General features: G+C 42.1%; 1 protein-coding gene across 1 annotated transcript in view; it reads right to left on the bottom strand.

The window, feature by feature from the left end:
• Nucleotides 1-734: 734 nt before the first annotated feature.
• The window catches only part of zfhx3a (zinc finger homeobox 3a), a 32151-nt gene continuing 6842 nt past the window's right edge, over nt 735-26043 (bottom strand). Inside the window, exons 2-9 of the mRNA XM_027159285.2 lie at nt 21403-24141; nt 19063-19291; nt 15132-15221; nt 14822-14952; nt 14484-14684; nt 10232-10340; nt 4527-9854; nt 735-4298 (exon numbers count right to left, since the gene is read on the bottom strand). Of these exons, the coding sequence (XP_027015086.2) occupies nt 2992-4298; nt 4527-9854; nt 10232-10340; nt 14484-14684; nt 14822-14952; nt 15132-15221; nt 19063-19291; nt 21403-24105 (10098 nt within the window). The 5' untranslated portion in view covers nt 24106-24141 and the 3' untranslated portion in view covers nt 735-2991. The remainder of the gene's footprint in view (nt 4299-4526; nt 9855-10231; nt 10341-14483; nt 14685-14821; nt 14953-15131; nt 15222-19062; nt 19292-21402; nt 24142-26043) is intronic.

Here is a 26043-nt window from a genome sequence, read left to right as displayed (position 1 = left end):
CCCAGCACCCCAACAGGCAATCTCACATACACACACACACACACACACACACACACACACACACACACAAATAATGCCAGATAAATGTCTGCATTCTCATTTGATGCAGTATCAGCCACAGTCAACATGTAAAACCATGTCAGAACCCCCCCTTTTTAAACCATCATGGCGAGGACTTTACTTTGACATAAAAATGAATACAGCTAATTAATTCTATGGTAGACCTACAGTTAATTGCCCCTAGTAAGCGAAATTGTTTTTTGTTTTTTTTTTTAAACAAAGCAGTTTTTAGTTAAAAAGAAATAAAACAAATAAATAATTATAAGGTCAAACAACAAAACGAATGTCCTGGATGAAGCCAGAATGTTGGATATTCCTCTTTCCGTGAGAATCTTTAATCCACACTAAATGATAAAAGCACGCCCCTGCACACTCGGACATGAACTTGAATCTCGGCTTGAACCTTAGCTCCATCGATTTTGTCTCAGTTAACCTCGATTGATTTCCAATTCTCTTGCTGATCGCCCGTTTCCTGCAAGTTCATTGTACAGTAATCTGCTTACTGACAAGCCGATAAGCAGCCCTATGAGAAATTCTTCAGAAATTTAAATAAGCGTAATATGGACGTCGTTCGATTTTCTAAAACCAATAAAAGAATTTTTACAACCCGTAACCCCAAATCGTACGAATACGACGGTTTGCAAACGAGCGACACCAAAATGGGCCAGAACTAATTTATGGTCTAGTAAAATGAAACAGACTTTATTGAACTTGAATGCTTGGTATAAGAGAGGACGGGAGAGACACTAGCCCAACGACTCGCATTATAAACACAAGTGCATAATGAACATGTACATTATTTGGCAATTGCAACAGTAACAACATTCCCAGGAGCACATACAGTAAACAAGAGTCTTTCACATCAAGTCCAGACTCGGATATGAGAGTACACGGAACGCTCCCCTAACTCGGGAGAACGGGGAAAAGAAAATAATAAATTGGATTAAAACAACGTGACATTTGGAATGCAAACTTTGTATAAATATAACATCATTGGTTTTTAAAGATTTGTTGGTTCGGTTTTAACGTCGGTTGTTCTGAAGAGCAGAAAAGAACACGGTTCATGGACATTTATTCACAGTCTTCACAGTAGTCTTGGAGAAGTGTGTGGGCAGAGCTGCAGCGAGATGAAGGGAAAAGGGGGTCTCTGGCTACCGTCTGCAGCCATTAAAGCTTCAGCAAAAAAGCGAAAATCAAGCATGCATCTTAGTGTCAATACAAAACTACATTAGCAGCACACTGTGTTTTGTCAAAAATAAACCCCAGTACATTTAGTAGAACAGACAAACGAAGAGAGGATAAACAAACAGACAAAAATGACAAGCCAGTCACGGAGACATTAAAGTGAACGTTCTCCATCTATTTTACAAACTGCAATGGCTGAACTACGGTACTGTCCCATACCCTCAGCAAAGAGGCTTCGGGGGGGTTTTTGGTTTTTCGGTTTATTTTATATATGAGGTCACAAATGTTCAAAGTTTAAACAGTTTTCTCCTAGCTGGCTCCATCATCTAAAAAGGTTTCTGTTCCTTAAAAACAGTAATATTTTTTTTTTCCCAAATATAGAGTTTTCCCCATCCTTTGTATGCACCAGTGGTACTTAATCTTTGGATTTTCCATTAAAGCAATACTGTGAGTTATTGTATTCATCAGTTACATTATTGTTGTTGTCACCATATATGGCAAGTGCAGAAACATTCAGAAAAAAAAGACATCGTTAAAGAGGAGTAAGAAACTACATTTCAAAGTAAAAAAGAGGGAGTTACGGTAAAGAGGGTTAAAAAAGTTTAAGTGCACAAATTAAAGACGTTTGAAAGACAACCAAACTAAGGACATTTCTTAAATCTGCATTGACAGAAAATCATTTACAGATATGGTCTTTTCACTTGGCTCAGTGCAGGAGGGAAGGTCGTACAGTAACAATGTTGAACTATATTAGAAGGGGTAAAATGTAAATTCTTAACATTGGCATGGCTGGAAGCAACCTCAAGTGTCTTTGACTGGGAAGGTACAAAAAATTAAATATACAAGTAATTTCTTTTAAATCTACCATACACTTAAGTAATTGAATTCGACAATCTACGCAACACCAAAATGTCAATACATGTTTCTATCGTTAACACAATGTTCCCCCCACACCATAAAAAAAAAATCTACCCTTTCGCTCACAATTAAAGTCTGCATTACTCTTTGTGTCTGGACAAACATTTGTCCAATAAAAAAAATAATAATAAAAAAAATAAAAAAAAGACAATGCAAACCAGGTTGTAACATTTCCAATACTAACAATTTTTTTTTCTTTTTGGATTTCATTTTTTTTTTTTTTTTTTTCCTGTCGGTACGCATCGGAACTACTGTACTTTTCTCAGACGCCGATGTTCGGTAGCAGAAAATGAATACATGTTGACCTGAGAGTAGACAACATTAAAATACATTAGTTTAGTGAGCCGATATTACATTATTTTAACACGTAAAACTCGTTGGTCGTAAAACTCATTTTTTTGTGTGAGTGTATTTTAAAACATAAACAACAAACAGACTTTTGGTTAGTTAGTCATTAGGTAATTATAAAACCATCTTAGGTTCTACTCCAGTCCTTATCTGTGCACGCTTCAGTTTCCAAACAGTGTTTGCGTATTCTCAAGTTTAAATTGACCAGCATATTGACGTGAGAAAACATTCTACTGACACTTTTTTGGTTACAAGCATTGGAAACGTAAGGTATATCCTACAGGATCCAGTCCGTTTAAAAGTCTTTCAAACTATCGCTAGGTTCGTGTTTTCTCCGGTTATCTTCTATCATTGAATGTTTTTTGCTTTTCCAGTCTTTTTTTTTTTTTTTTTTAAACCAATGCATTAGGACTGTGACAAGGCAGATACGACTACAGCTATAGCTGCAATCGTCTGCATGTAGCCTTTGGCTGCAGGATACTATGTGGACTTTTTCTCCTCTGCTGCTCCATCATCGGGGTAACACCCACTAGCAGAGTCTGTTGGTTCAAAACTAATTACATTGCCGTTCAGGCTTGAGGTAACAGTTGAGTGTAAGGAAACTTGTTCTGAAGGAGAAGCTGGGGTACAACCGGATTGTGTAGCCTCAGATAAAGCTGTAGAGGTTGATGGAGATTTGGAGTGCTGATCTGTTGGTCTGGATAGACAGGAGATGGCAGAAGGACTCTCTGAAGCAGACTGCCTGGGCAGAGATTTTGGGTTGCTAGGAGGGTTTGGCTGCGAGGTAGATGAGGGACTAATGTGAGGTAAGAGGCGAGAGGCATGCTCTTTGGCATTCAGGTGCTCCACTGCTCTCTGTCTGTGCTGATGGTTCTCCACGTGCTGGATGAGCTCTTCGTTCCCTTTGAGAGAGACCTCACAGGCAAGGCAGCCATACAGACAAACATCCTTACCTACTTCTTTAATTGTCCCTTTAGAGACAACACATTGGCTGATTAAGAAACTATCATCCATCTGCTTAGTGGTGCCAGAGGAGAAGGAAGAGGGGCCATCTCCATCTGAGCTAGCTTTCTTCTCTTCTGGTTTGGATAGATTCAAGACAAGGTCATTATTATAAGCCATGTCCTGAGAGTATTTTGTAGAGGAGATTTGGCTAGCCTTGGTTTTTTTGGATTGATGCAACAGTTGTTTCTTTTGGAGCTGCAGCCTATGATGCATTAGTGCACCCTGCAAATTGTGCTGATATTGTTGGAGAATGGAGCCCGTAGACAAACCCATTAAAGCCTGTGGCAGGACTGGACTATACTGAAACATACCATCCATACCAAACATGGGCTGCAGAAAGCTTCCAGTAAGAGCTGGGGGAATCTGTGGAGAGAACATAGGAGGGAATCCTGGCATAAGACAGGGCAGGAGGGGATTCGTGAGCAAGGCAGTATCTGTGGTCCCCGCTGCTTGCAGAGCATGGAGCTGACCCGGATCGATGCTGTAGTCCTTAACAGGTTTTGGTGTAGATGCAGCTGGTATTAAAGAGTCTTGTTTTTCCTTACTTATAGAAGAGACTGAATGAGTAGCACTGCCAGCGGAAGCCCTTTCAAGCTTTTCAGAGGGATTCTTGCCATTTTCAAAGTTGCTCTCTTTGGACAACTGTAGCTTCAATTCTGAATCTATAGGCTTTGGGGGTGAGACAGAGTTGTTTGCACTGGTTTTGTCATTGGCAGCTGACGTGGATGAAGAAGATGCATTAGGGTTGCTGGTCAGCCCATTTGATGGGGGATCAATAGGATCTACACAAAGTCAGAAAAATGGCATTTAGAAGCAATGCAATAGAAACCATAATGTAGGAAAATAAATAATATATATTATACACACACACATATATTGAAATAATAATATTTCATATATTAAAATAATTATAATTAAAATATATTAATTATATATTAAAGGCATATTTCAATACATTTATTAACAGAAATTTAATTCCATTAGAGAAATATTTTATTTAAATCGGATACCTGATTTTATTGAAGAGCTTGATAATGACTTGCTGCCAGTCCCTGGTAAACCAGTAGTCAGTAAGTTTGAATACTGAGGGGTAGTGAGACTGGAGGACACCGAGCTCTCTGCAGACTGTGTTTGAACAACTGCCATGATCTCATTTGTCTTTTTCAGATTATTCATCTCTTGTTCGGTCATCAGATGACGAACACTTACAAAATCTACAAATTCCCTGTCTCGGTCTATTTGTCCCCCTAGAGCTTCTTTTACTTTTGCGAGATGCTGCTGGGAGAAGACATGATCGCGCACAGACAGACAACGACTATATTTGACACAGCAGAGAGTACATTCTTTTTTGGGTCGTTCTGTGGATGAACTCTCTGTGCCAAATTGCTTGGCAAGGCTGAGCTTGGCTTTTTTCTCCTTGGCACGTGCGTTCTGAAACCACACCTGTACTACCCTTTTGGGAAGCCCAATGTCATTTCCCAAGGCTTCACACTCCAACATAGTAGGGGTTTTGTAGTCACTGAAACAGGCTTTGAGCACTTTGACTTGCAAGTTGCTTAGCTGAGTGCGATAGCGTTTTTGACCTGGCCTTTCGTTGTCTGTGCTTTGACCGTTGGATCCTCCAGGAGAGGGAGAGCCAGGATCAGCTAAGCTTGAGTTCTCGCTATAATCCAGGATCAAATCATTTTCATAATCCTTTGCATTAAAACTCATTGCCGGGCTAACCAGCCCTGAGGACATCTTGTCTTCACTTTCTGAAGAAGCCTCTCTCTCTGAGCTAAAGGATAAGTGATCAATGCAATTCTGTTTCGCTTCAGAGTAGTTTTCATCATCAGTAATGGTTCCATTAGGGACAATATTCATTGAAGTACATTTAGGGTTTTCCAGGTTGCCGCTTTCAAAGGACCGTTGGACTGAGGTGGATGACTCTTCTAATTCATTTACTCCTCCATTTATTAGGGACTTTGGACTAGGTTCCGGATCGCGTGAGGATAAATCCATGCTTTTACAAGTTGGAGAGTCTGAGCAATTCAGCCCATCGCTTGTGTTTGGCATCAGTGAAAATTTAGAAAAATCCATTTTCAGTTGAGAGCCTTCTAGGTCTTGGGCCATACCAGCTACTGCTATAGTGAAACCTGCATTCTTTGCTTCATGCCAGTGCCGTGAACGGATATGAGCATCAAGGGCAGTTTGTGCCTTAAACAATGCACGACAGAATGGACAGCGTCGATGGGCTTGAGCTGGACCCAAACCACGAAACTGGCCTTTTCTTTCCCGGGCTCGGGTGTTCTGGAACCACACTTGAACCACTCTTTTCTTGAGACCCACTTCTTGAGAAATGTGGTCAAGCATTTGCCTTGTTGGATTGGAATCCAAGAGATATTTCTGGTATAATATCTCCAACTGCTCTGGAGTGATGGTGGTCCTCATTCGCTTGTCCCGCTGGGAATCATCCCCACTGTGCTCCCAGTCATTTTCTACAGCACTACTTCCAGATTTGGGCTCAAGCCTCCTCTTCAAGGAGTTTATCGTTGAGTCAGGAACGGCTGCTGCTGTAGACGAATTGAGTGAGATCTGTGGAAAAGCTCCAGAAAGTACCTGCCTTGCCACCAGAGGATTATTTGAGTCAAAAAGCATAAGGGGGATATCCATGGGGCGATCCAGGAACTGTGGGGGAACAAAATGATTTTGAGCAACAAGGAAGTGCATCTGCTGATGTTCTTGCCAGTGTTCAAAAGATGGGAAGCTCAGTTTGCACTGAATGCAATGGTAAGGGGTCATCTGCTGTGCTTGATTTAGGTCTTGTTGCTGAGAAGAAGGACTTGCTGAACTCATCTGTGAACTCTGTGATGGAACTGGGCTTGTCTGGCTCATAGGTGGGTTAGTCGGTTGGTGTTGCTGCAGAGGGGGTGGGGAACAAATTTTAGAGCATGACTGTATATTATCTTCAGTAGGACATTTGGTCTGTTTATATGTTGCTTCAAGCTTTGGATTTTCAAGACAATGTTCAGGGCCACAAGATGATTCTTTTATCGGTTTAAGATCCTCAGTAAAGGAATCTGAGACAATGTCAGGGTCTGGCAGCTCTTTGTCAGTAGACTTTCCATCTGTGCTTAGCTCAGTAACGTTTGAGAGACTAGAAGTGCAGGGCTGTGGAGTGAGACTTGAGGTGTCAGGTGGACTGTACGGTTTACAATCAAATACAAGCTCGTTTTGATAAGAGGATACTTCATCGTTGTCTTCTTTATAGCACACTTTCTTCTGATGACTGATTAGATCAAAAATGCGCTGAAACGCCATGTTGCATTTCTTGCACTCATAGCTACCGTTGGCAGTACGGATATACCGATCATTAGAAAACTCCATTTGCTCACTCTCCTTTGCTCCGTCCCCCTGGTTTTCATAGTTTTTCCTGGCTTTCTGACGTGCATTTTGAAACCACACCACAATGACACGAGTAGAAAGGTTGAGAAGGTTTGAGAGTTGTTCAAATTCATCATCTTTTGGGTAAGCGTTTGCATCGAAAAAATCTTGAAGGACCCTTAGCTGGTAGTCAGTAAACCTGGTCCTTGAGGACCTTTTCCCTCCTGAAATCTCTTGTCTTAGAAGTTCAGGAGAGGATGGCCTGGAATCCCCTTTGACATCTTCTAATGTTGTTATGGGTGGATTACTGAAGTTATATGGGGAGTCCTTGTTGCGCTGGCGCTCCTTGAACAGGGTGTTTCTGAACCAGTGCTTTATAACTTTATTTTGCAAGCCCGATTTATTTGCCATTTCTTGGATTTGGTCTTCATTTGGGGAGTTATTGATGTCGAAGTATTGCCGGAGAATTCTTAGTTGATCGTCGGTGATCCTTGTTCGAGGTCTTTTGCCCTGCTGTTGTAACATAGCAGGAGTTAACTGCTGCTGGTATAGCTGGGCTAAGTCAGATGTGAGACCACCCTCGACTGATGGCAGATGTACAGGTAGTTGGGGAGGGAGAGCCGACAGGGGAATGTGGTGCATGAGTAGTGGAGGGAAAAGTGGCAAGTCAATGGGTAAGGGAATTGGTGCTAATGGAACTTGGGGAGTTGAGACAATAGGTGGAGTAACTGTCGTTGTGGTGGCAGGAATGCATGACACTGGTTTCTGTTGACTTGGATCTTTTGGAGGGAGTGGAGGTGAAGCGGGGGAAGGCAAAGACGGAGACGTGTCAGAAGCTGAAGGAGTAAAAGGAAAAAGCTTGTCATATTGTTCTCTGTAGTCTTTGGCAAATTTCTCTACTGACTGTATTGGCAAAATAGACTGGTGAACATGCTCTTTATGGCTCTTTAGTATCAACGTATTTGAAAAAAGCTTCCTGCAGGATTCACACTCTAGCTTCCCAACAGAGTCTGAATGAAGCACCTCTTTGGTGTTGAACTTTGTCTGTCCATTTGGCACAACCTCAGTGTGAGTTCTCTGATACTGCTGCTTATTTTCATTAAACTGCATGACTAACTCAAACCCTATGTTCTCCAGCAAAGCTTTTGAAACATTTCCAGGTGCATCGTGAGCTATCCTTGGTGGAATTAAATCTGTAAAGAACTCTTCACTCTCTTCATCCTCTGCCTCGTCCTCGACCTCATCTTGTGCTTGTCCTTTGAAATGATCGGTATTATCGTGTGAGGTGGGTTTACACAACTCCTTTGTTTCTTTACTACTGTATTCATCCATGCCTTTGTGAATCTGAGAATTAGAGGTCAGTATCTGTTCAGCAGCTTGTTGAACAACAGGAACATTGTCCTCAGGAATCAGAGACACCGACTGGTGCGAAGCACTAGCTGAAACTCCGTTCAGTGGCTGTTTAGAAGTGATAAGGCTACCATGCTGGGATGGCTCCAAAAATGTTTCAGATACTACAGGCTTTGCTTTGCTGAGGTTTAACTCGGAACATTTCAGGTTTAGCTCAGGGCTAATCTGAAACTCCCCTCCTGGGATGAGAAATGGAAGCAGCAGCTGCTGTTGCTGCTGTAGTGGAAGGAGTGCATCTGTTGTGATGGGAAAATGGTGAAGAAGTGCTGGATTGAACAAATGGGACTGAAGAAGAGCTGCTTTCTTTTGGAGCTCCTGCTGGATCTGTGCTTGAGCCTGGACTATCTGTTGTTGCTGCTGTTGTAATAATCTATGTTGATTTGTTGACAATACGTCTACCACCGGTTTCTTTTTACTTTCTTCAGAATGTGTAGTTTGACTCAGTGATCCATCATTGTTCTCATTGCTCTGTTGGTGCTTTAACTGAGTCTGGTCTACAGCTGAAGAAGTACAACTTGTGTAGTTCATAGCGTTTGTGGGCTTTAAAACCGCAGGGGAGCTGACTGTTGCGTTATCTGGTCCTACTTTACGAAGCGACGGGTTAACAGAAGTTGAGCTAGCTGCTGACGGATCATGTTTGGCTGCACGAGCTTTGCTTTGGTGTAGTACAGATCGCATATGAATCTCTAAGGTGGAGCTCTGGCTGTACGCTACATTGCAAATGCTACATTTGAAGGGTTTGTGGTCAGCGCTGCTGCTGACAGACTCTGGGAAGGCAGCTGAAGTGTCCTGCACCGAACGCTTCACTTTGTGCAAGTGTGAGACAGAGTTATAATGCACCAAAAGTATGTTCTTTTGTGTGAAAGATTCTTTGCACACGGTGCATTTGAAAGGTCTTGACGGATCCAGGAATTTTTCTGTCGAGAGGTTCGGCCCTTTTCTCTGAGGCACAACTGAAGGCTTTGGATGGAGCTCAGGTTCTTCTCGAACTAAACTCGATACACTGTCAGGTGGACTTATTTTATCTTCCACATCACTTTCTTCATCTTCTTTCACCTTTTCCTCATCAAAGGTTCCCTGTTCTTCATCAAGTCCTTGGTCTTCATTGGCTAAGAGGTCTTCAGTCATCAACAGACTGCCACACAGCTGCTGCAGCTGGATCTCACTAAGCTCAAGATGACTGGTCTCTAAGTGCTTCTGCAGGGCCTGTATTGTTCGAAAGCTGCGTTGGCAAAGGCAGCACATAGTGGCTGCCCGGATGGCATGGTACTGAGAATGCTGTTGCAGCTTTTCAGCAGTTTTAAAAGCAAGGCTACACTGACTGCAACGATATTTGTAGACATGTCGATCAGAAATTGGCATTTGAAGTTTCTGGCTGTGAAAGTGGTTGACGTGTGTTTGGAGGGCGCTAGATGATGTCAAGACTTTGTTACAGCCTTTCTGCCAGCAAGGGAAGGCAGCGGTGTTTTCCTTTGTGGATTCGGCATCTTCTAAGGGCTGATTTTGTGTTCTTGCTATCTCTGGTCGACACGTGGTCACTCTCTCTTCGTCTTCGTCGCCTTGTTCTGATAAATGAGATAAAAACATTTATAAGGTGTAATGATTTATGTTAGAACAAGCACACTGACGGCAGACGTGGCTCGGTTTTATCGTTATACTTCTGTTGATGGTCGAATTCATTCTTAAGTGTACGGAGACGTTTTGTCTAAACACGTGCCTCAAACTCTGTACTTTATGTACATCAGAATGTTTTTGAGCATGAAACAAAAAATAAGATAACATGAAACATGAACATGAAATTCTAATTTCAGGTACTGGGGGGAAAAAAACAGCATGCATGTGCTGCTCTTCAATATCTTTTTGCTCAGAAATTCACTGCACTCTCACAGTGGAGTATGGCTTTGCTCTTAATTACCCAAGTTGAGACTGTACTTCTACTTACCATCAGGTCTTTTTATCCCATTGCAGCTGGAATCTGCCGTTGTCTGCTGTGTATTAGAGTCTGGCACCATTAGGAACATCTTCTCTGGCAGCACATCTGAAGCAATCACCTGAACAAGATGGAGAAGAAAAACTTAAGTGATCGCCAGGTGTTAAAATAATTTTAGAGTTACCCGAGATTTATACCATATAATTATACCATTATTTCTTTAGGAATAAGAAGAGGAACTGGTGAATATCTATCCATTTTGACAAAAAAAAAAAAACGCATTTTGTGCATTTTAAATTAGTGTCTCAGTAAAGACTGGTGGAAGATGGACCTTATCTACCTAGCAGTGTGGTACAGTAACAAAAACGTGATCATTTTTATCACCCATAGAATACGAATTGCTTACACTGCTTTACCAAGAGAACCAAACCGAGACACACAATACCGCTGAAAACTGCTGTGCTATGTTTTGTGATAGAAATCCATTGTAGCAAGCTAGGCAGCATCGTCTTGGACTAATTAGTATGTCAGAACACCACACCACAATGTTTATTTCAGGTAGTGGCATGCTATTGAACGATAGTGCTGGGTTTGGGATGTACCCTAGCTAGCAACACAGATATCTATTCTACCCAGCAGCAATCTTTAGTCATTGTATCTGGCAGCATTTCTCATTACATTGAATACAACAGAAAATCTGGAATGTTCTGTTTAGTCTGCTGCTTTATGTCTCTATATTTTTATATAATTAAATGCTTAAGGGGGGGGCACGGTGGCTTAGTGGTTAGCACGTCGCCTCACACCTCCAGGGTTGGGGGTTCGATTCCCACCTCCGCCTTGTGTGTGAGAAGTTTGCATGTTCTCCCCGTGCCTCGGGGGTTTCCTCCGGGTACTCCGGTTTCCTCCCCCGGTCCAAAGACATGCATGGTAGGTTGATTGGCATCCCTGGAAAATTGTCCGTAGTGTGTGAGTGTGTGAGTCAATGAGAGTGTGTGTGTGCCCTGTGATGGGTTGGCACTCCGTCCAGGGTGTATCCTGCCTTGATGCCCGATGACTCCTGAGATAGGCGCAGGCTTCCCGTGACCCGAGGTAGTTCGAATAAGCGGTAGAAAATGAATGAGTGAGTAAATACTTAAGATTTTAGTGTGTGTGTGTAACTTTATCATACTCTATAAACACCAAATGCAACATGTTATTTATTGATCAGAATTAAACCAATCAAATCTAAAAAAATTTTGCCAAACCACGCTCGTTAGTTTTGGTTTTATTTTTGGTTCAGCAAGCTATAACAGTATAGCATATAAGGGCCTTTTTTACACCCGGTCACTTAATGTGTTTTCTCTGATCCGATAGCTATCTGATTTGTTAAAACTGTTCCACTTACATTAGGCCACATACATGCGTCTCGGCGAATCGGATATCCATCCGACCTTTCTACTCCCGCCCCAAAATGCAAATATGTTTTACCTCATTTCCGGGGTAATTGAAATGGAACACACTTTGGTGTATGCGGTTTTCAGAATGCAATCAAAAAGAAGACGAAAAAACTTGTTACGATGGTCATGCAACAAAAAACAGCATCTACTGTTTGCTGCGTTTTTGCTGACGGCAGCAGTGCGTTTTAAAAGAGTCACCTGTGACTGACGTACTTCCGTTTGGGAGGAGTGTAGCACTGACGTATGTGGCTTGAACAACCACATTCATTTACACCTGTCCAGTTTCATCTGAAATGCGAACCATCGGATTTATATCCATCGGAGAAAGTTTCGGAGGTCATTTAGACCTGGTCTTTTTAACCATCGGATAGCTATCTGATCACAGAAAACGCATGAAGTGACCAGGGGTAAAAAGCCCCTAAGTTACACCACCATGATAAATAATGACAATGAGCGAGATCTTATGTGTAGGAGTCATTCTCAAAAAAAAATAAAAGAAGTAGATGATTTTATCCTTTGTTGCTAACTTATCCTTTATGGAATCATTTAATCATTTATTTAATTTCATTATTTTATATCATATATATAATATCATTATTTTTACAGTTTGAATAATACTGTGATCCTGTGAAATGGTCAAATTTTATACTGATACAGTGAAAATGTATAAAGAAAGAAAGAAATAATTTCCTTTTATAAATAAAGTGAAATACAGAGTATACAGTAACATTGCAGTACTATTCAATTAGTTCCATGCCATAAAGCACAAGTCATGTGGACAAGTACACAGAGGTTACGATAACGCGGTTGTTTCACCGTCAAAGCTGTCACTGTTCGAGTCTCTCAAGTTAGCTGAAATTGAACTATAACCCCTATTTTTTGGCTCCCTTTTGAACCAGTTCTTGTATTTCAATGTGCAGTGAAAAAAACACCCTCAATTAAACATCACAATAGAACCGTGGTCGAAAGAGCCACGTTTGACAGAGTTCACAGGTTAAGCGTAATAGGAAGCTCTTCCTAGTATATAACAATGTCTTTAGACATCTCTAGTCCAAATAGGCCTATCATTTACCCCCGATGCTTTAAAACGTGGAAATCGATGTATCTGTAAGACAGAGGGATATTCAGACCGAGAGCTAGAGAGGCACACAACAAAACAAAATGGCTGCCATTATCATCACAAAGCCCACCATTTCAGAAAGATGCTTCATTAGAGTATAGAAGCCAAGCACAGAGACCTTCTCAAGGTCACATTTAATTTAAAGCACATAATTGGGAAGCACAGTTCGTAACAAGAACCACCTAGCACTGGATCAGGACTAATGAAGCTCAATTATTTTCATTACCCTATCTCGGTGGAGGAAGAGGGTGGGGGTGCTGGGGCAGGGAGCAATGATGTAGAGAGGGTGGGGAGAGATGAAAGATGAATATACAAAGCCGAGAGAGCAGATAAAGTAAGTAAAAGGATGAAAAGCTCAAAACCGAGGTTTGGTAAGAAAAGTTATTCTTAAATACGTCACACTTTGTTTCATTAACATGGGCTGTTATACATTAAAAAAACTGTCTAAACTTATTGACTGAATAAAACAAATATTTTCTGTATTTACTTTTGTTTTACATAGCTGACTTGGTCATTAGATGTTCATTGTTTCAGTGTTTGTATTAGTTTTCTCCATTTACTATTTGGTGAAGGCTGCTTCTGTAGACACTAATGCCGAGTCTGACCCGGGATGGAGAGGCATGAAGAACATCTTAAATTCTCATCCATGCAGAACATTTTACATTTACAGCATTTAGCAGATGCCCTTATCCACAGCGACTTACATTTTTGTACAACCGGGCAATTGAGGGTTAAGGGCCTTGCTCAGGGGCCCAGCAGTGGCAGCTTGGTGGATGTAGGAATCGAACTCACAACCTTCCACCAGGTAGCCCAACACCTTAACCACTAGACTACCACGTCCCCGTTAATATCAAGCTCCGGTTAGCTCAGTGAGCTTATCCTGGTCACTCCTTGCCTACAGCTTGCTCGTTTGGGATCGTAATCTATTTTAATCTATATCTGGGTTTGTGTAGCACATATTTGTCCGAATGTCTGTTGTTAAGAGTGTGCACAAATAAAAGGTAATTGCATTGAAGCTCTTTTATATTCATAGATTTGTACGTGCGGACGTCAAGAGAGCGAAACAATCAATGGAAAATACTGTCTTTGTGTCCCTGCAAACATTTCTGCTTTGCCTTGATGCATAAATAAATAATAAAGTCTATTTTATACCATTTGTTTGTCCGTTCTCTTAAAGGGGAAGCAAATCGTTCTAGATATAACTGCTTAGCCGTGCATTGTGATTGATGCTTTTATGCCTTTCTGATCAGAAAACGCTTCTTTTTGTGCATGGGTCATTTCGACTGGAATGAAAACATTGTCAAAATGTTGTCTTAATGCACCCGAAAACCTATTTTGTCACGATTTTCTTCCCCCTGCTGTGCACCATGGCTGTCGTGGTGACAGAACCGTTTGCTTTTACTTCCTGTTCCAGTCTCCACCTCTTTGTGCTTTATTGGTTAAATCCTGATTGCAGTTTTGTCTCATTTGCCCCTAAGTAATATGTCTACTTTTACTCTTATTTAATCATTTTGCCCTCATTTCCCGTTTCTGTCATTTAGATATCCACGTATAATAACCTGTGTGAAACAAAGAGGGTGTCCTGTGCCTCATAATTAAACACCTGAGTTTAACTAGTTACAAAAAGCAGGTCATCTGTTAATTTAATATTTTTGTGGTACATGTATATCTGTATCTGCCCATGGCTCACTGTGTCACTGTGTCTTACCGCGTTAATGAGTTTCTGTGTGCAGTCTGCAGTGACACTGTGCAGGTGTGTGAGGTGAGAGCGCATCAGAGCGACACTGCGCAGCGTGTCCTGGCACAGCGGGCAGCGAAGAGTGGGCTGCACAGCGTGCTGGATCATTACATGGCTCCTCAGACGGCTGAGATCAGTGTGACAAAACCGACAGAACGGGCACTGACGGACCTGACAGGGAAACGAGAGAAAAGGACAGAGAACGCTTAGATATTTCATTCGATGAACGCTCTGATGGCGAAAGCGTCATGAAACACTAACTCATAATACAAAGCACATTTTTTTAGGGAGAGAGCATCTAATCTAACCTGCTCTGAGGAGATCTCTTCCTGTGCTCGAGGGCGTTTTGAAGGTATGGAGTCATCTGTGTCTCCAGATGCAGAGCGCTTGGGACTGACAGACGGCTCGTTCGGTTTCTTATCTCCGTGCGTGGGTGCTTCTAAGGAGGAAAAAAACACACACACACACGCACACATTTTTGATATGAATCTCATTACATTCTCTGGAACTAACAATGAACAATTTATACTGCGATTTCCAAAGCATTTTTGTACTATCAGCACTACAAAAGCACATAAGGAAGAATGGAAGAAAAGCCACTCGGGAGTTTGTTCTGACCCGTTTTCTCCCCCTCTTTGCTTGTGTGTTTGGTCTGGTCTGCCTGGTCAGAGGTAATCTCAGCGGGTGACTCCATCTCATTCATGTCTCCTAAAAAAGGGGGGTGGGGGAGAAAGTGTTAACCATAATCTTAACTTGTCCACAGTTTTACACATTTTTAAAACACACAGTGTTGTTTTTTTTCTTCATTTACTGTGAAGCAAAATAATTTTTTTTTTAAATCATCCTTTTTTGTAATAGAATATCTCTGATTTTCTTTTGTCTTTGTGTTTGGGGAGTCTGAGATCACGTTCTAACCTGAGGGGGTCAGTCTACACTATCAGTCTTCTCTCTAGCTTCGACACAAACCATTCAAACCATTCAAACACACACACACACACATACACACACACACACACACAGTGTACTACGGAAAATTATGTAGACAAGCAACTGCTTTGCAGATGTCATACTAAATCAAAGAGAAGATATGAGAGATAAAAAAAAAAAAAGACAGGACGTGAAAGAAAAGCAGAAGCTCTCTTGTCATTATGTCAACAGCTTCATCTGACTAAAGGGGGGGTATAAAAGTCAGGGGAGGGAGATAATGCTGCACGAGGTCACCGGGGTCACTCACTCGAGGATGCGTTTCTCTCCACAAATTGGAAGAAGTGTTAAACCTTTTGAAAATGGCATAGCAGCTTTAGCAGCTTTTAAAAAGAGCATACATAGAGTATAGTGCACTATTGTGATGCCGTATTTCGTTTGATTCGGCTTCCTTCACGACGGCTGAAAGCCAAAACCTTCACAAAGAGGACATAAAGATACGCTGTTGTTCATTTTGCAGTGTCTAAAAGAGGACAAGACACAACGCCTCAGGACATGCACTTCACTCCGTCCTCCTCACAGCCCTCCCTCCCTCGGTCGGTCGTCCCCTTCTCGCCTGCTTTTTTTTTTTTTTGGCTTTCTGCTTGTTTAGCGCAGTGATTGTTCATGGATGTGGGGGAGGGGGAAAGAGAAGAAGAGCTGATTTGGGTAGGTGTTTGAGGATTAGAGTCGGCCAAGCCAGAAGAGACAAAAAGCCATGAGGGCTGTCATAACAGACCAATCAAATCACAGCTGAGGGATCCGCTTGAGGTTCTCAGAGAGCCTGATTATGACAAAGAGAAAGACAGTCCGAGGGAGAGGCCAGCTGAACACCAATTATCCTGACAGCCATGGTATTGATTTCCTATCAGACCTACACAGCCATAAACACAGGACACATAATCTGAAAGAGTCAAATCCGCTCTGCTTATGAATGCTCCGCCGGACGCGTCACACCCTCGCCCTCGTATATACGCGTTTTTTGTTTTGTTTTGCTTGAACGTTTCACATTTTAGCAAAAGTACAATGACTGCCAGTCATGTGTAGTTAAAAAAAACGGGTGAAAGGAAATACAAAGTTAAGAGAAATACAAGTAAAAATGTGCCCAAAAAAAAGGCATATGGTGAATTTCTACAAAATGGGACGCACTCCAGAGAATGAGTTGTTAATAGCCGTTAATACACGTCTGTTACGACTGTTAGAATATCTATTCTAATGCGATACAAAGCGAGTGACAGTAATTTCTTTCAAATTCGTGATAATGATGTGCAGCTATCATCACTTAGCACAATGCATGTTTCACATTTCCACCATTTAGATCATTAGCAGAGAATTTGCCAGGCAATTTTCTTTCACTGAGAAAAAAAAAAAGAAGAAAAAAAACTCAGCTACAAAAGAGATCTAATTTCTCCGGCTATAAAAACAAACGTCCGGACTGATTAAACTTCCATAATCAAAGCTGTGCAGTTCTATTGGCTTGTTTCCATTTTGCACAGAAGAAAAAAGAAAGAAAGAAATAAAAAGAGTGAATGAAGCCGCATCGGGGCAGTGAGGTCAGCCTGGCCAATAATGAAGTGATAAAATGCACTCACACGTGCTAACAGACTCTATACGCACTGCCGGCATACACCTCATCAGCACTTCCTGCTCTGCTCAGCGATCGGTATACAAATGCTCTGCGGCATTGATCTGATATTGATTACAAATTAGGAAATGCCCTGGTGTTCTTACAGAGATCAATAGTGAGCCATTGAGGCACGGTGATCCACTCCAGCGCTGTTTATTCAGCCGCCGCATCACTAAGAGACTCGGCAAAGCCAGTCACTTATCACAGCCTTCAGTCTACACACTGCAGTCACATGGCAATGTGAGCCAGTGGTTGTTTGTTTTTTGTTTTTTTTGTTTTTATAAAGCGTCACAGTGCTGTGTTACTTTCAAGCATTTTGATCGGAGGAAAAGGAAATTCCGATGCTCTGGGAGCATTTGATGCGTTTGAGGATTTTTTTTTTTTTTTTTTTGGCATGAGCCAAAGTGGGCTTTTATTTGTTAATGGTTACTGCAATATTGGCTTTTCAATTTCTGGCATCACAGAAGGCTGTAATATGCAAATGAGAGCATGAACAAATCACTGAACAAATCACCATGTGGTGAGTTCACCTCCCACAGCCACTTAACATGTCTATTATTGTGAGGGTTCGATGAATCACACACAGCATCCACACGGACCGTTGAAGAACAAACACAATGCTGGGTCAAAAAAAGAAAACATGATTGCAATATTGCCCATAATGTGCAATGATTATCCACAATTTGAGCGGAAACATTTTGGATATGATTTTATCTTTAAAAAAAAACTTTCTCCTGTCTGTTCCTGGGACAAGCTCTGGCTCCGATGGGACCCTGGATTACTAATCTGTTGACAAATTGCTTCTTCTTAAAACTTGAAAACAAACCTCACCAGATTATTAAACCATGAGTGACTCACTCAGTGACTCCTTTTCTTTATGCCTTTACAGATTCATTAGATAGCATTAATTAACTCATTGATCATTAGTGGTTGAGGCCTTTATTGGCTGCATTGACTGGACACCGCCCCTGGTAAGGCCTCCTTCTGGGCAGCGAGGATGTAACAAGTCTGATTATTGGCGGATGAATTAACACAATCAATTCCTGCCATTCTCGACAAAAATCTCTCACTCCCATTCACTCCCTCTTTCGCTAGCCTTCTGTCCGAATGCAGGAATCGAGCTTTTGTTTAAGCCATTAGTCGGACCGATTTGGGGTTTGAACCAAATGCTAATTGACTCTACCACCCGCTCCTGTCAATTACCCCACAGTAAATAACCACACGCTCTCTTGTTCTCTTCATGTTCAGCTTTGCTGTTTGTCTCCCCCTCTGGCACCTCCCCCTCCACTGTTCTGCCATCTTTTACAGATGCACCCAAGAAGCGGCACCACAACGTGGGGGACCAACTAGGACCGGTCCATAGAGCTATCATTAAAAAGGATCTTTTTATGTAATAACTTATTTCAATTTAAATAACACAAAGTCCAGAAATCTTTTATTGTTAGATAGAATTTTTGTAATAATCCCTATGAATTCTGTATTCCTGCCGCATTATAAACGCATTTATAACATACAGACAGACAGACAGACAGACAGACAGACAGACAGACTCTGGTACAATACCTGTTCCACACACTGTACTGCATTACAACAGAAACTGTCCACTTTTTTTTTACTTCTGTCAAAACGGCATAATTGTGAATGTCATGGATATTTTTCTAACAATTTACATCACCTATTTTTATTTTTTTTATCACAACACTTCCGCTGTTATTTATGTGACACTCAGCTGCAACATTTTAATATTTTGTGGGGTTTATTATTGCGGTCATATATTTGTCATTCACTGCCGTCTCTTTACTCTGTTTACCCAAATATGTGATTTCCAGAATTCTCACTGAAAGCTATTTTCTTACTTTTTTCCCCCCAAAGCCCCTGCCTGCATATTTGACACAAATTTTCACCGTCAATAAAGTGAACTGAGGAATTGTTGGAAATCTGTGCATGTCCCATTCTTACCGTTATCTGTACCATGATTCTTTCTGATCTCAAAGATGGCACCGAGGTCCTCCTCTTCATCCTGGAGGCCGTTCTGGATTCGCTGTAGTCTCAGGAGTCCCTCCCCTCTCTGGTGGTTCAACGAATTGGCGTGTTGCACCAGACTGAGGCAGTTTTGGGTGGAGTAATCACACAACACACAGTGCAGAGAGCCACCATCAGACACGGCTCCCTCAAACTGCTGCAGGTACTGGAGAAAAAAGAAAAGAAAAGAAAAGAAAAGAAAAGAAAAGAAAAGAAAAGAAAAGAAAAGAGATGTACTAGTCAGGCGCCTGTTCACTGGTGTTCATTTATTTATATTTCTACCAACAGGAAACCATTCATTAATACATTGCATTACATTCAACATACACATACATAATATCCAAGTATATTCATACAGTGAAACTCCTATATATAGTTATAACCTGTTATATGGTTAAACACTAAAAATGCATTACCCACAGTGAACATGCATACGAGTGCTCTTTATTTTAGCTATTTTTGGCTAAAATCCTTTATTTATGCTTAAAACCAAAAATATTTTTCTTTAAAAGAATGACCTCCCAAACCCCGTAGCATGCAACATGAAACGCTGACATACCACCCGCACAAGATTATATCTGTCATGATCTGTGCATGAGTTTTTAAAATAAGCCTTGTCTTGAGTCTTTTGCTATTAAGGAGCAGATAAAAACCCCAATAGGGGTGTTCTGAACCAGCTAGACGTCTTACAAACGCGCAACAGACATATTTTGATTCTCTACACCAACTTCAATAATCCAAACGTCGCTAGTTCTTTGTGAGCTGCAACAAATAGTTAGTTCTTTAAAACCCGCTCACACATCAGGAGAAAGACCAGTTTGCTTGCCTTACTAAATGCTAAACTCATTGGATATGTACTGGGTTAATGGGTCACATTAGCAGGAGGGAAAAATAACACACCATCAATCTCCATTACTAAACAGACCACAGAGGCCCGAGGGCAAGATCGCAATTTCATTCCCAGCTTGCTTAGCTTGTCTCTGTAGTCCCATGCATTAGAAAGAAGGTCTTAACTACACTTATAACGAGTATACAAAAGGCAAAATTCCAGTTTGTTTCGAAAAGTTTAAACAGTAAAGGTTAGAGCTGGATTATAGGAACGACATTGACTGGTGAGCAGAAGCTGATGATTAACATATATTTGACCTGAAAAGTCAATGACTACACCGCAGAAAAACGATCGTCTGCCTGTCAGATATAGACATTTAACAAGAACCTAGCAGTTGCTTGTTTCAGACTGCGACAGCATCAACAGAAGGAAGGAATAAAACAATTTGTCATCAAATGTAAAGTTATCGTTGTTACCACCCCAACGTTGATCATTCTCTAATAACAGCAGAGATTGCTTATACACAGCAATTTGCTAGTGAATACTTTTATATATTTGAGAACATGCCACAAGTCTTCTGCCCCGAAGATCTGCCCTTGACAGAAAACTTACTGCCTGTTAGCGCCGACACTGGCGACTCCTTCCATAAAAGATTAATAAACATCTTTTTAAGTAGAACCTGACTCTGTCAAAAATTAGGTTATGTGGTACATCCTGATAATTAGCTGTTATTATAGAAACAATAGCATATTAAAACTTTATTGTTTATTCTGTCAAATAGACCTTTAATATAATTCATTCATTCATTTTCTTCCGCTTATCCTAACTTCCTGCGTCACGGGGAGCTCTTGCCTATCTCAGGCGTCATCGAGCATCGGGGCAGGATACACCCTGGACGGAGTGCCAACCCATCGCAGGGCACACACACACTCATTCACTCACACACTCCGGACAATTTTACAGAGATGCCAATCTACCTACCATGCATGTCTTTGGACCGGGGGAGGAAACCGGAGTACCCGGAGGAAACCCCCGAGGCACGGGGAGAACATGCAAACTCCACACACACAAGGCGGAGGCAGGAATCGAACCCCCAACCCTAGAGGTGTGAGGCGAACGTGCTAGCCATTAAGCCACCGTGCCTCCCCTTTAATATAACAGGAAAATCAGCATATTTTGTTCCAGAGTGAAGAAACAACTTTCTAGAACCAGTTAGTTTGTCAATATGAAGCATTAACTTCCTGGAAGAATAAACTGTAATAAAATTCCTCAAGGGTTGTTAAGGGATATTTAATGGTTCAAGCTTTCTAAATTCTAAAGAAGGTTATACTTGGAGCCTTTTGTGAAAGGGATTCCTTCTGTTTTAGGGTTCTACATATAACCTATAAAGATTTACCCAGAGGCGCAAGCCCAAAAGTATGCTACAAACACTGTAGTGAAGAATTTACCTTGTATAGTCTCAAACTGGCCTTGTGTCTTGAGTTCATTGTGTGTAGTTTCAGCTTCTCCATGCTATTGGCCTCGTAACTGCAGGCATTACACCTTAGTTGCACCTGGACACCAGCAGCAACACACCTGAGCATCCATTCCTCCTCTTCCTCTGCACTCCCATTGCGTCTGCTGGCTTCTTGAAGGTGTGCTGCTAGCTGGTAGCGTTGCAGATGTTTGTCTGTTTGGCAGTGCAACTGGAAGTTGGCCCTCAGAGGTGTGGCATAATGGCAAAGACGACAAAGGTGGGCGTCACCGGTTGTACCTCTCCAATCAGCATCAGGAAGTGAGCGCTGGATTGCCAGGTGCTGACTAAGAGCACCCAAGCTGTCTGAGGAGAAGTGACCACACAGTGCACATTCAAACAGTGCCTCTGGGGGGTCTTCATCTACTGGCTTCCGGGGAGACTCCTGCATGGTCTCCCTTCCTGGCTGTAACACACTTTTTGGGTCAGAAATTCTGGTCTGGGGCTGGCAGTATGGGTAGAGCTCGGCAGAATTTTGTCGATGCTGACGCTGCATATGGGCCAGGTTTTGCTGCAAAAGAAGCATGTTGTGGGTATGCTTTTCGCTGGTCATGTGTATGCGGAGGTTCCGCGCTACATTGGTTTCATAGTCACATACTTCACAACGCCATGATGCACGTCCCTGTACTTTAGAAGGAGATGGCGAGGGGTTCTGGGTGGTGTGCGTGTGAGGCAGGGGGTTAGGCTGAACTGTTGGAGCATCTGGGCGTGTCTGTGACTGCAAATTCTGCATATTGTTGAGGTGTTTATCTGACTGCATGTGGATGCTCAGGTTGCCTTTGGTGGTGGTGGAATACTGACACACCTGACAACGAAATGGCTTGTACCCACAGGTATAAGTCTCCCCTCTAGCCAAGCGTGGGTGGTTCTGCCCACTGGCACAGTATGGGCACTGGCCGTCCTCAGAGTCCGGATGTTTCTCTTTCATATGAGCCTCGAGAGTCTGCTGGTACTTGTAGTGCCAATTACATTTGGGACACTTTAGCGTCTTGCAAGAGTTGCGGGAGTGCGTCATGTTTACTTGGCCCCCAAAAGAGTAAGAAGACCCCTGGATAGTGTCCTGCCCAAGACCAAATTCTTGTTCACCCCCAGCTGACATACTTCCTCTAGACCCAACCTCCACCTGTAGGTCCTCAAACTGAGATTTGACAGTTTGGGTCAGAGGAGGGGTGACAGTCGGTGACTGAGAATTGCTATGGTTACTAGGTAGGTCAGATTTAGTGACATCTGGCATGCTGTCGTTGCACAGCTTGCCATTTGGTTCTTTTGCCATGGCGCTGCCCTTTTCTGACAGGTTATTTGGTTTGGTTTCCATTACACTCTCTTTGCTGGAAAATTCTTTTGGAGTAGTGACCGTGGACGAGGGTTGCACAGTAAAGGATACTGAAGCAGGGCCGTGGCAGTTAAAGCTTATTCCACACTCTAACTCAGAGTCTGTGAGAGATTTGGTGTTGTTCATAAAGCTGGTTGCTACTGTGACGGAGTTGGGAGATTTGGGATTGCTTTGGTTTGAAAGAGCCGGTTCAGTAATGTGCCCTTGTCGACCACTGCTGCTAATACTGCTCACGCCATCCTCTGCAGTGGAAATGACCTCTGAACTCTCCTCTGCTTCTCCGCTACCTCCACCATCATCACTGCTCCTCTGTGGGCCCTCTCTGCCCAGGGTGGAAGGGTCTTTGGCAGGGCTCAGCACTGAGGTAGGAAGGGGGACTCTGGGTAGAGAGGGCTGAAGAGGGAACCCTGGCTCAGAGATCTGGAGGTGCTCCCTGTCCTCCTGACTTAGCATTGCCACCATGTTGGGCCCTAAAGCTGTGGTTGTTAACAGGGTTGGCATGTTGCTAGTTTTTGGTTCTAGGAAGCTTAAGAGTGGGTGCTTATTGGGGCCTACAGGTTGCAAGATGGCACAGGTGTGCCTGAGCGAGAGCAATTGCTGTTCCTCTGTGGTAAGCATAATATTGTGATGCTGTGAAACATGTCCTCTAAAAACATGCATGCGACTGAATGACAGGCGACAAAAAAAGCACACCAGGACAGGTTGTTCTTTGCCAAGCAGTGCCAGCTCTGCTTCAGAAGAACTCGTTTTGGCAGGAGCTCTATCTTTGGATTGGCAGGTCAGCAAAGCAAGAATATCACCAGTCAAGTGGCACCAGTTCTTAGGGTGGAAGACATGGAAGCTTTTAAAGGTAGAGCTTTGGGAAACAGAGAAATGGCATGTGCTAACAAACTGTGGACGAGATGAGGATGAAACCACATTGCGTGGCAGCTGACTTTGACTCTCTAGGATGTAAGCAGAACCATCAGCCTGGTAGATGATCTGACATTCTACCTCATCAACTTCTCTTAGATCTCCTCTATGCTCTAAACAGTCACCCACAGCACAATCAACTGTTTTTTCATCAATGCCCTCATCCTCTTCATGTCCCTCTCCAAACGCCCTCCTTTCTCCCTTGCTTTGCCCCTTCACTTCTTTCCTCCACCCTGGTTCACCCTGGTTGGACGGGCTGGCTGAGTTCAGGTGAGCAGTGTTTTCTCTCTGTAGGAGAAGTAGCATGGAAGATTGTGGGCTGCAGATCCCTGGAGGCTGGTTTAAACAAGGACCAGAGGCTCCGTCATTTGAGACAGAGTCACAGCACTCCATCCTCCCATTTACTGGACATTCTTATTCCACCCAGACCTACACAAAAAGAAACAGAGGGGGGTTTTGAGTAACTCATTTTTGCATTACCATAAAAATAAAGTTCAAGTGAGAGTCACTTTAGACATATTACCCATCAAAAACAAGTTCGACACAAATTTCATTTAATCAGGAGCTGATATGCAAAACCATGGATCTTCTTATAACAGAAAATGTGACACAATTACTGCCTATGTTAAAAGAGAAAGAGAAAGAGAAAGAGAGAGAGAGAGAGAGAGAGAGAGAGAGAGAGAGAGAATACCAGTGGGCAGAACGAGACAGAAATCCCTATACTGCAATCGATAGCTCTTTGCAAAACTGCATCACTGAAAGCTGAATATTACATGAGGAAAGTTTCTTGGAATCACTAGAATCTATTCTCTTAATATCTCTTCCTGTCAGTTCTTCTACCTTATCTGCCATATTCAGTAGGTTTGCAATGAGCAAACATTAAATGCCGTTTAATTTTCAAAAAAAGTCTAATGTTTAAAGTGCTTAACTTGTCCTCCATTCTCTTTGTAATACCTAGAAACTCTATACAAAAAAAAATAAAAGTTCTGTGAAGGACCCTGAAGAATTCCTTGGTTAATTAAAAGTTTTTAGTTAAAAGTTCAAAACCCTTTCCGATCGACCTTTCAGAATCACTCCGTTGTAGGTTTTTGCACCTAAACCCTTTTTCTTAAGAATTCCCTCAAGGAAAAAGAGACAAAAAGAAATGTTCTAAAAACATACACTGAAATATTGTTTTGGGCACTTTATATGAGGTCTGGTTTTAAACTCGATGTTAGCGTGCGCATTGTCGTAGACGTTTGTGGATATTCATGAATGTATGTGTTCATCTGTGTGTGTGTACCCCCACACACACCTAGGGGTAATTGCTCAACCCTGCAGTAAAACTGCAGATCGTGCTGAGATTCAGAGGGTTATATTGAGCGCTTTCTGATCCTGGCTGCTGGAGAGGGTTAAAGTGCTTATAGGAAAATCAATAGTTTAAATGCTAAGCAACTTACTGGAAGCCAGAGCGGCATGCTAGCACTGTGCTACGGATGTGTTAGCCAATTGAAGCTCAATCCAATCCTAGATAAAGTGGCTTTGCAGGAAAACATGAAGTATCACAACAGCAAAGATGAGCGCACACATGGATCGTGTCACATAGATATCCATCGAAGAGCTTGCACCACCTCCTGATGATTCAGGATCCCAATGATTTTGTCCAGTTGCAAGTAAAGCTGTACTGCTTTTGGAAGTCATAATGATTCATGAATCTCTTGATTATAAAGACCAAATATAAAACATGGATGAAACAATTATACATTGATTTTATCTTGGTAACAACATGTACGTTTCCTATTGCCCTGTCAAGCTTCAAAAATTAGTCACAATCAATATTAATACCTGTACCAGTCAGCGTATACTCAAGTGTTAGTAACCCCTATACCCTCCACCCCCCCCCCCCCCATCTGTTTGGACAGCTGCCCCTCTGCTTCACGCTCTCCTTTGATCTCTGATTTAATGCACCATTTCCATTAGAAACACTAAGTCCATTCAGGAGGCAAAAGAGACTTCAAAAAAAAAAGTGAAAAAGACTGAGAGAGAGAGAGAGAGAGAGAGAGAGAGAGAGAGAGAGAGAGAAAGGCTGCAAGACTTAACAAAAAAAAAAAAGAAACACTGAATCCGTCAGGCTAAGCAGTGAGAGAGAAAGAGAAAGAATAGGTGGGACTAGAGCAAAAAAAAAAAAAGAAGCCTTTACACTATTTTTAAGAACAAAAAGATTGTAATTCTAGATTTTATACCTTGAAAGCCAAACAAAGGACGAGACCTGAAAATGAAAAGCTGGCGTGTTTCTTGAAAGACACGCCCAAAAAAAAAAAGAAAAGAAAAAAAGAAAATGAAATGAAATGC

Source organism: Tachysurus fulvidraco, chromosome 13 (genome assembly GCF_022655615.1).
Source record: "Tachysurus fulvidraco isolate hzauxx_2018 chromosome 13, HZAU_PFXX_2.0, whole genome shotgun sequence".
NCBI lineage: Eukaryota > Metazoa > Chordata > Actinopteri > Siluriformes > Bagridae > Tachysurus > Tachysurus fulvidraco.
This window is presented reverse-complemented; position numbering and strand designations above follow the sequence as displayed.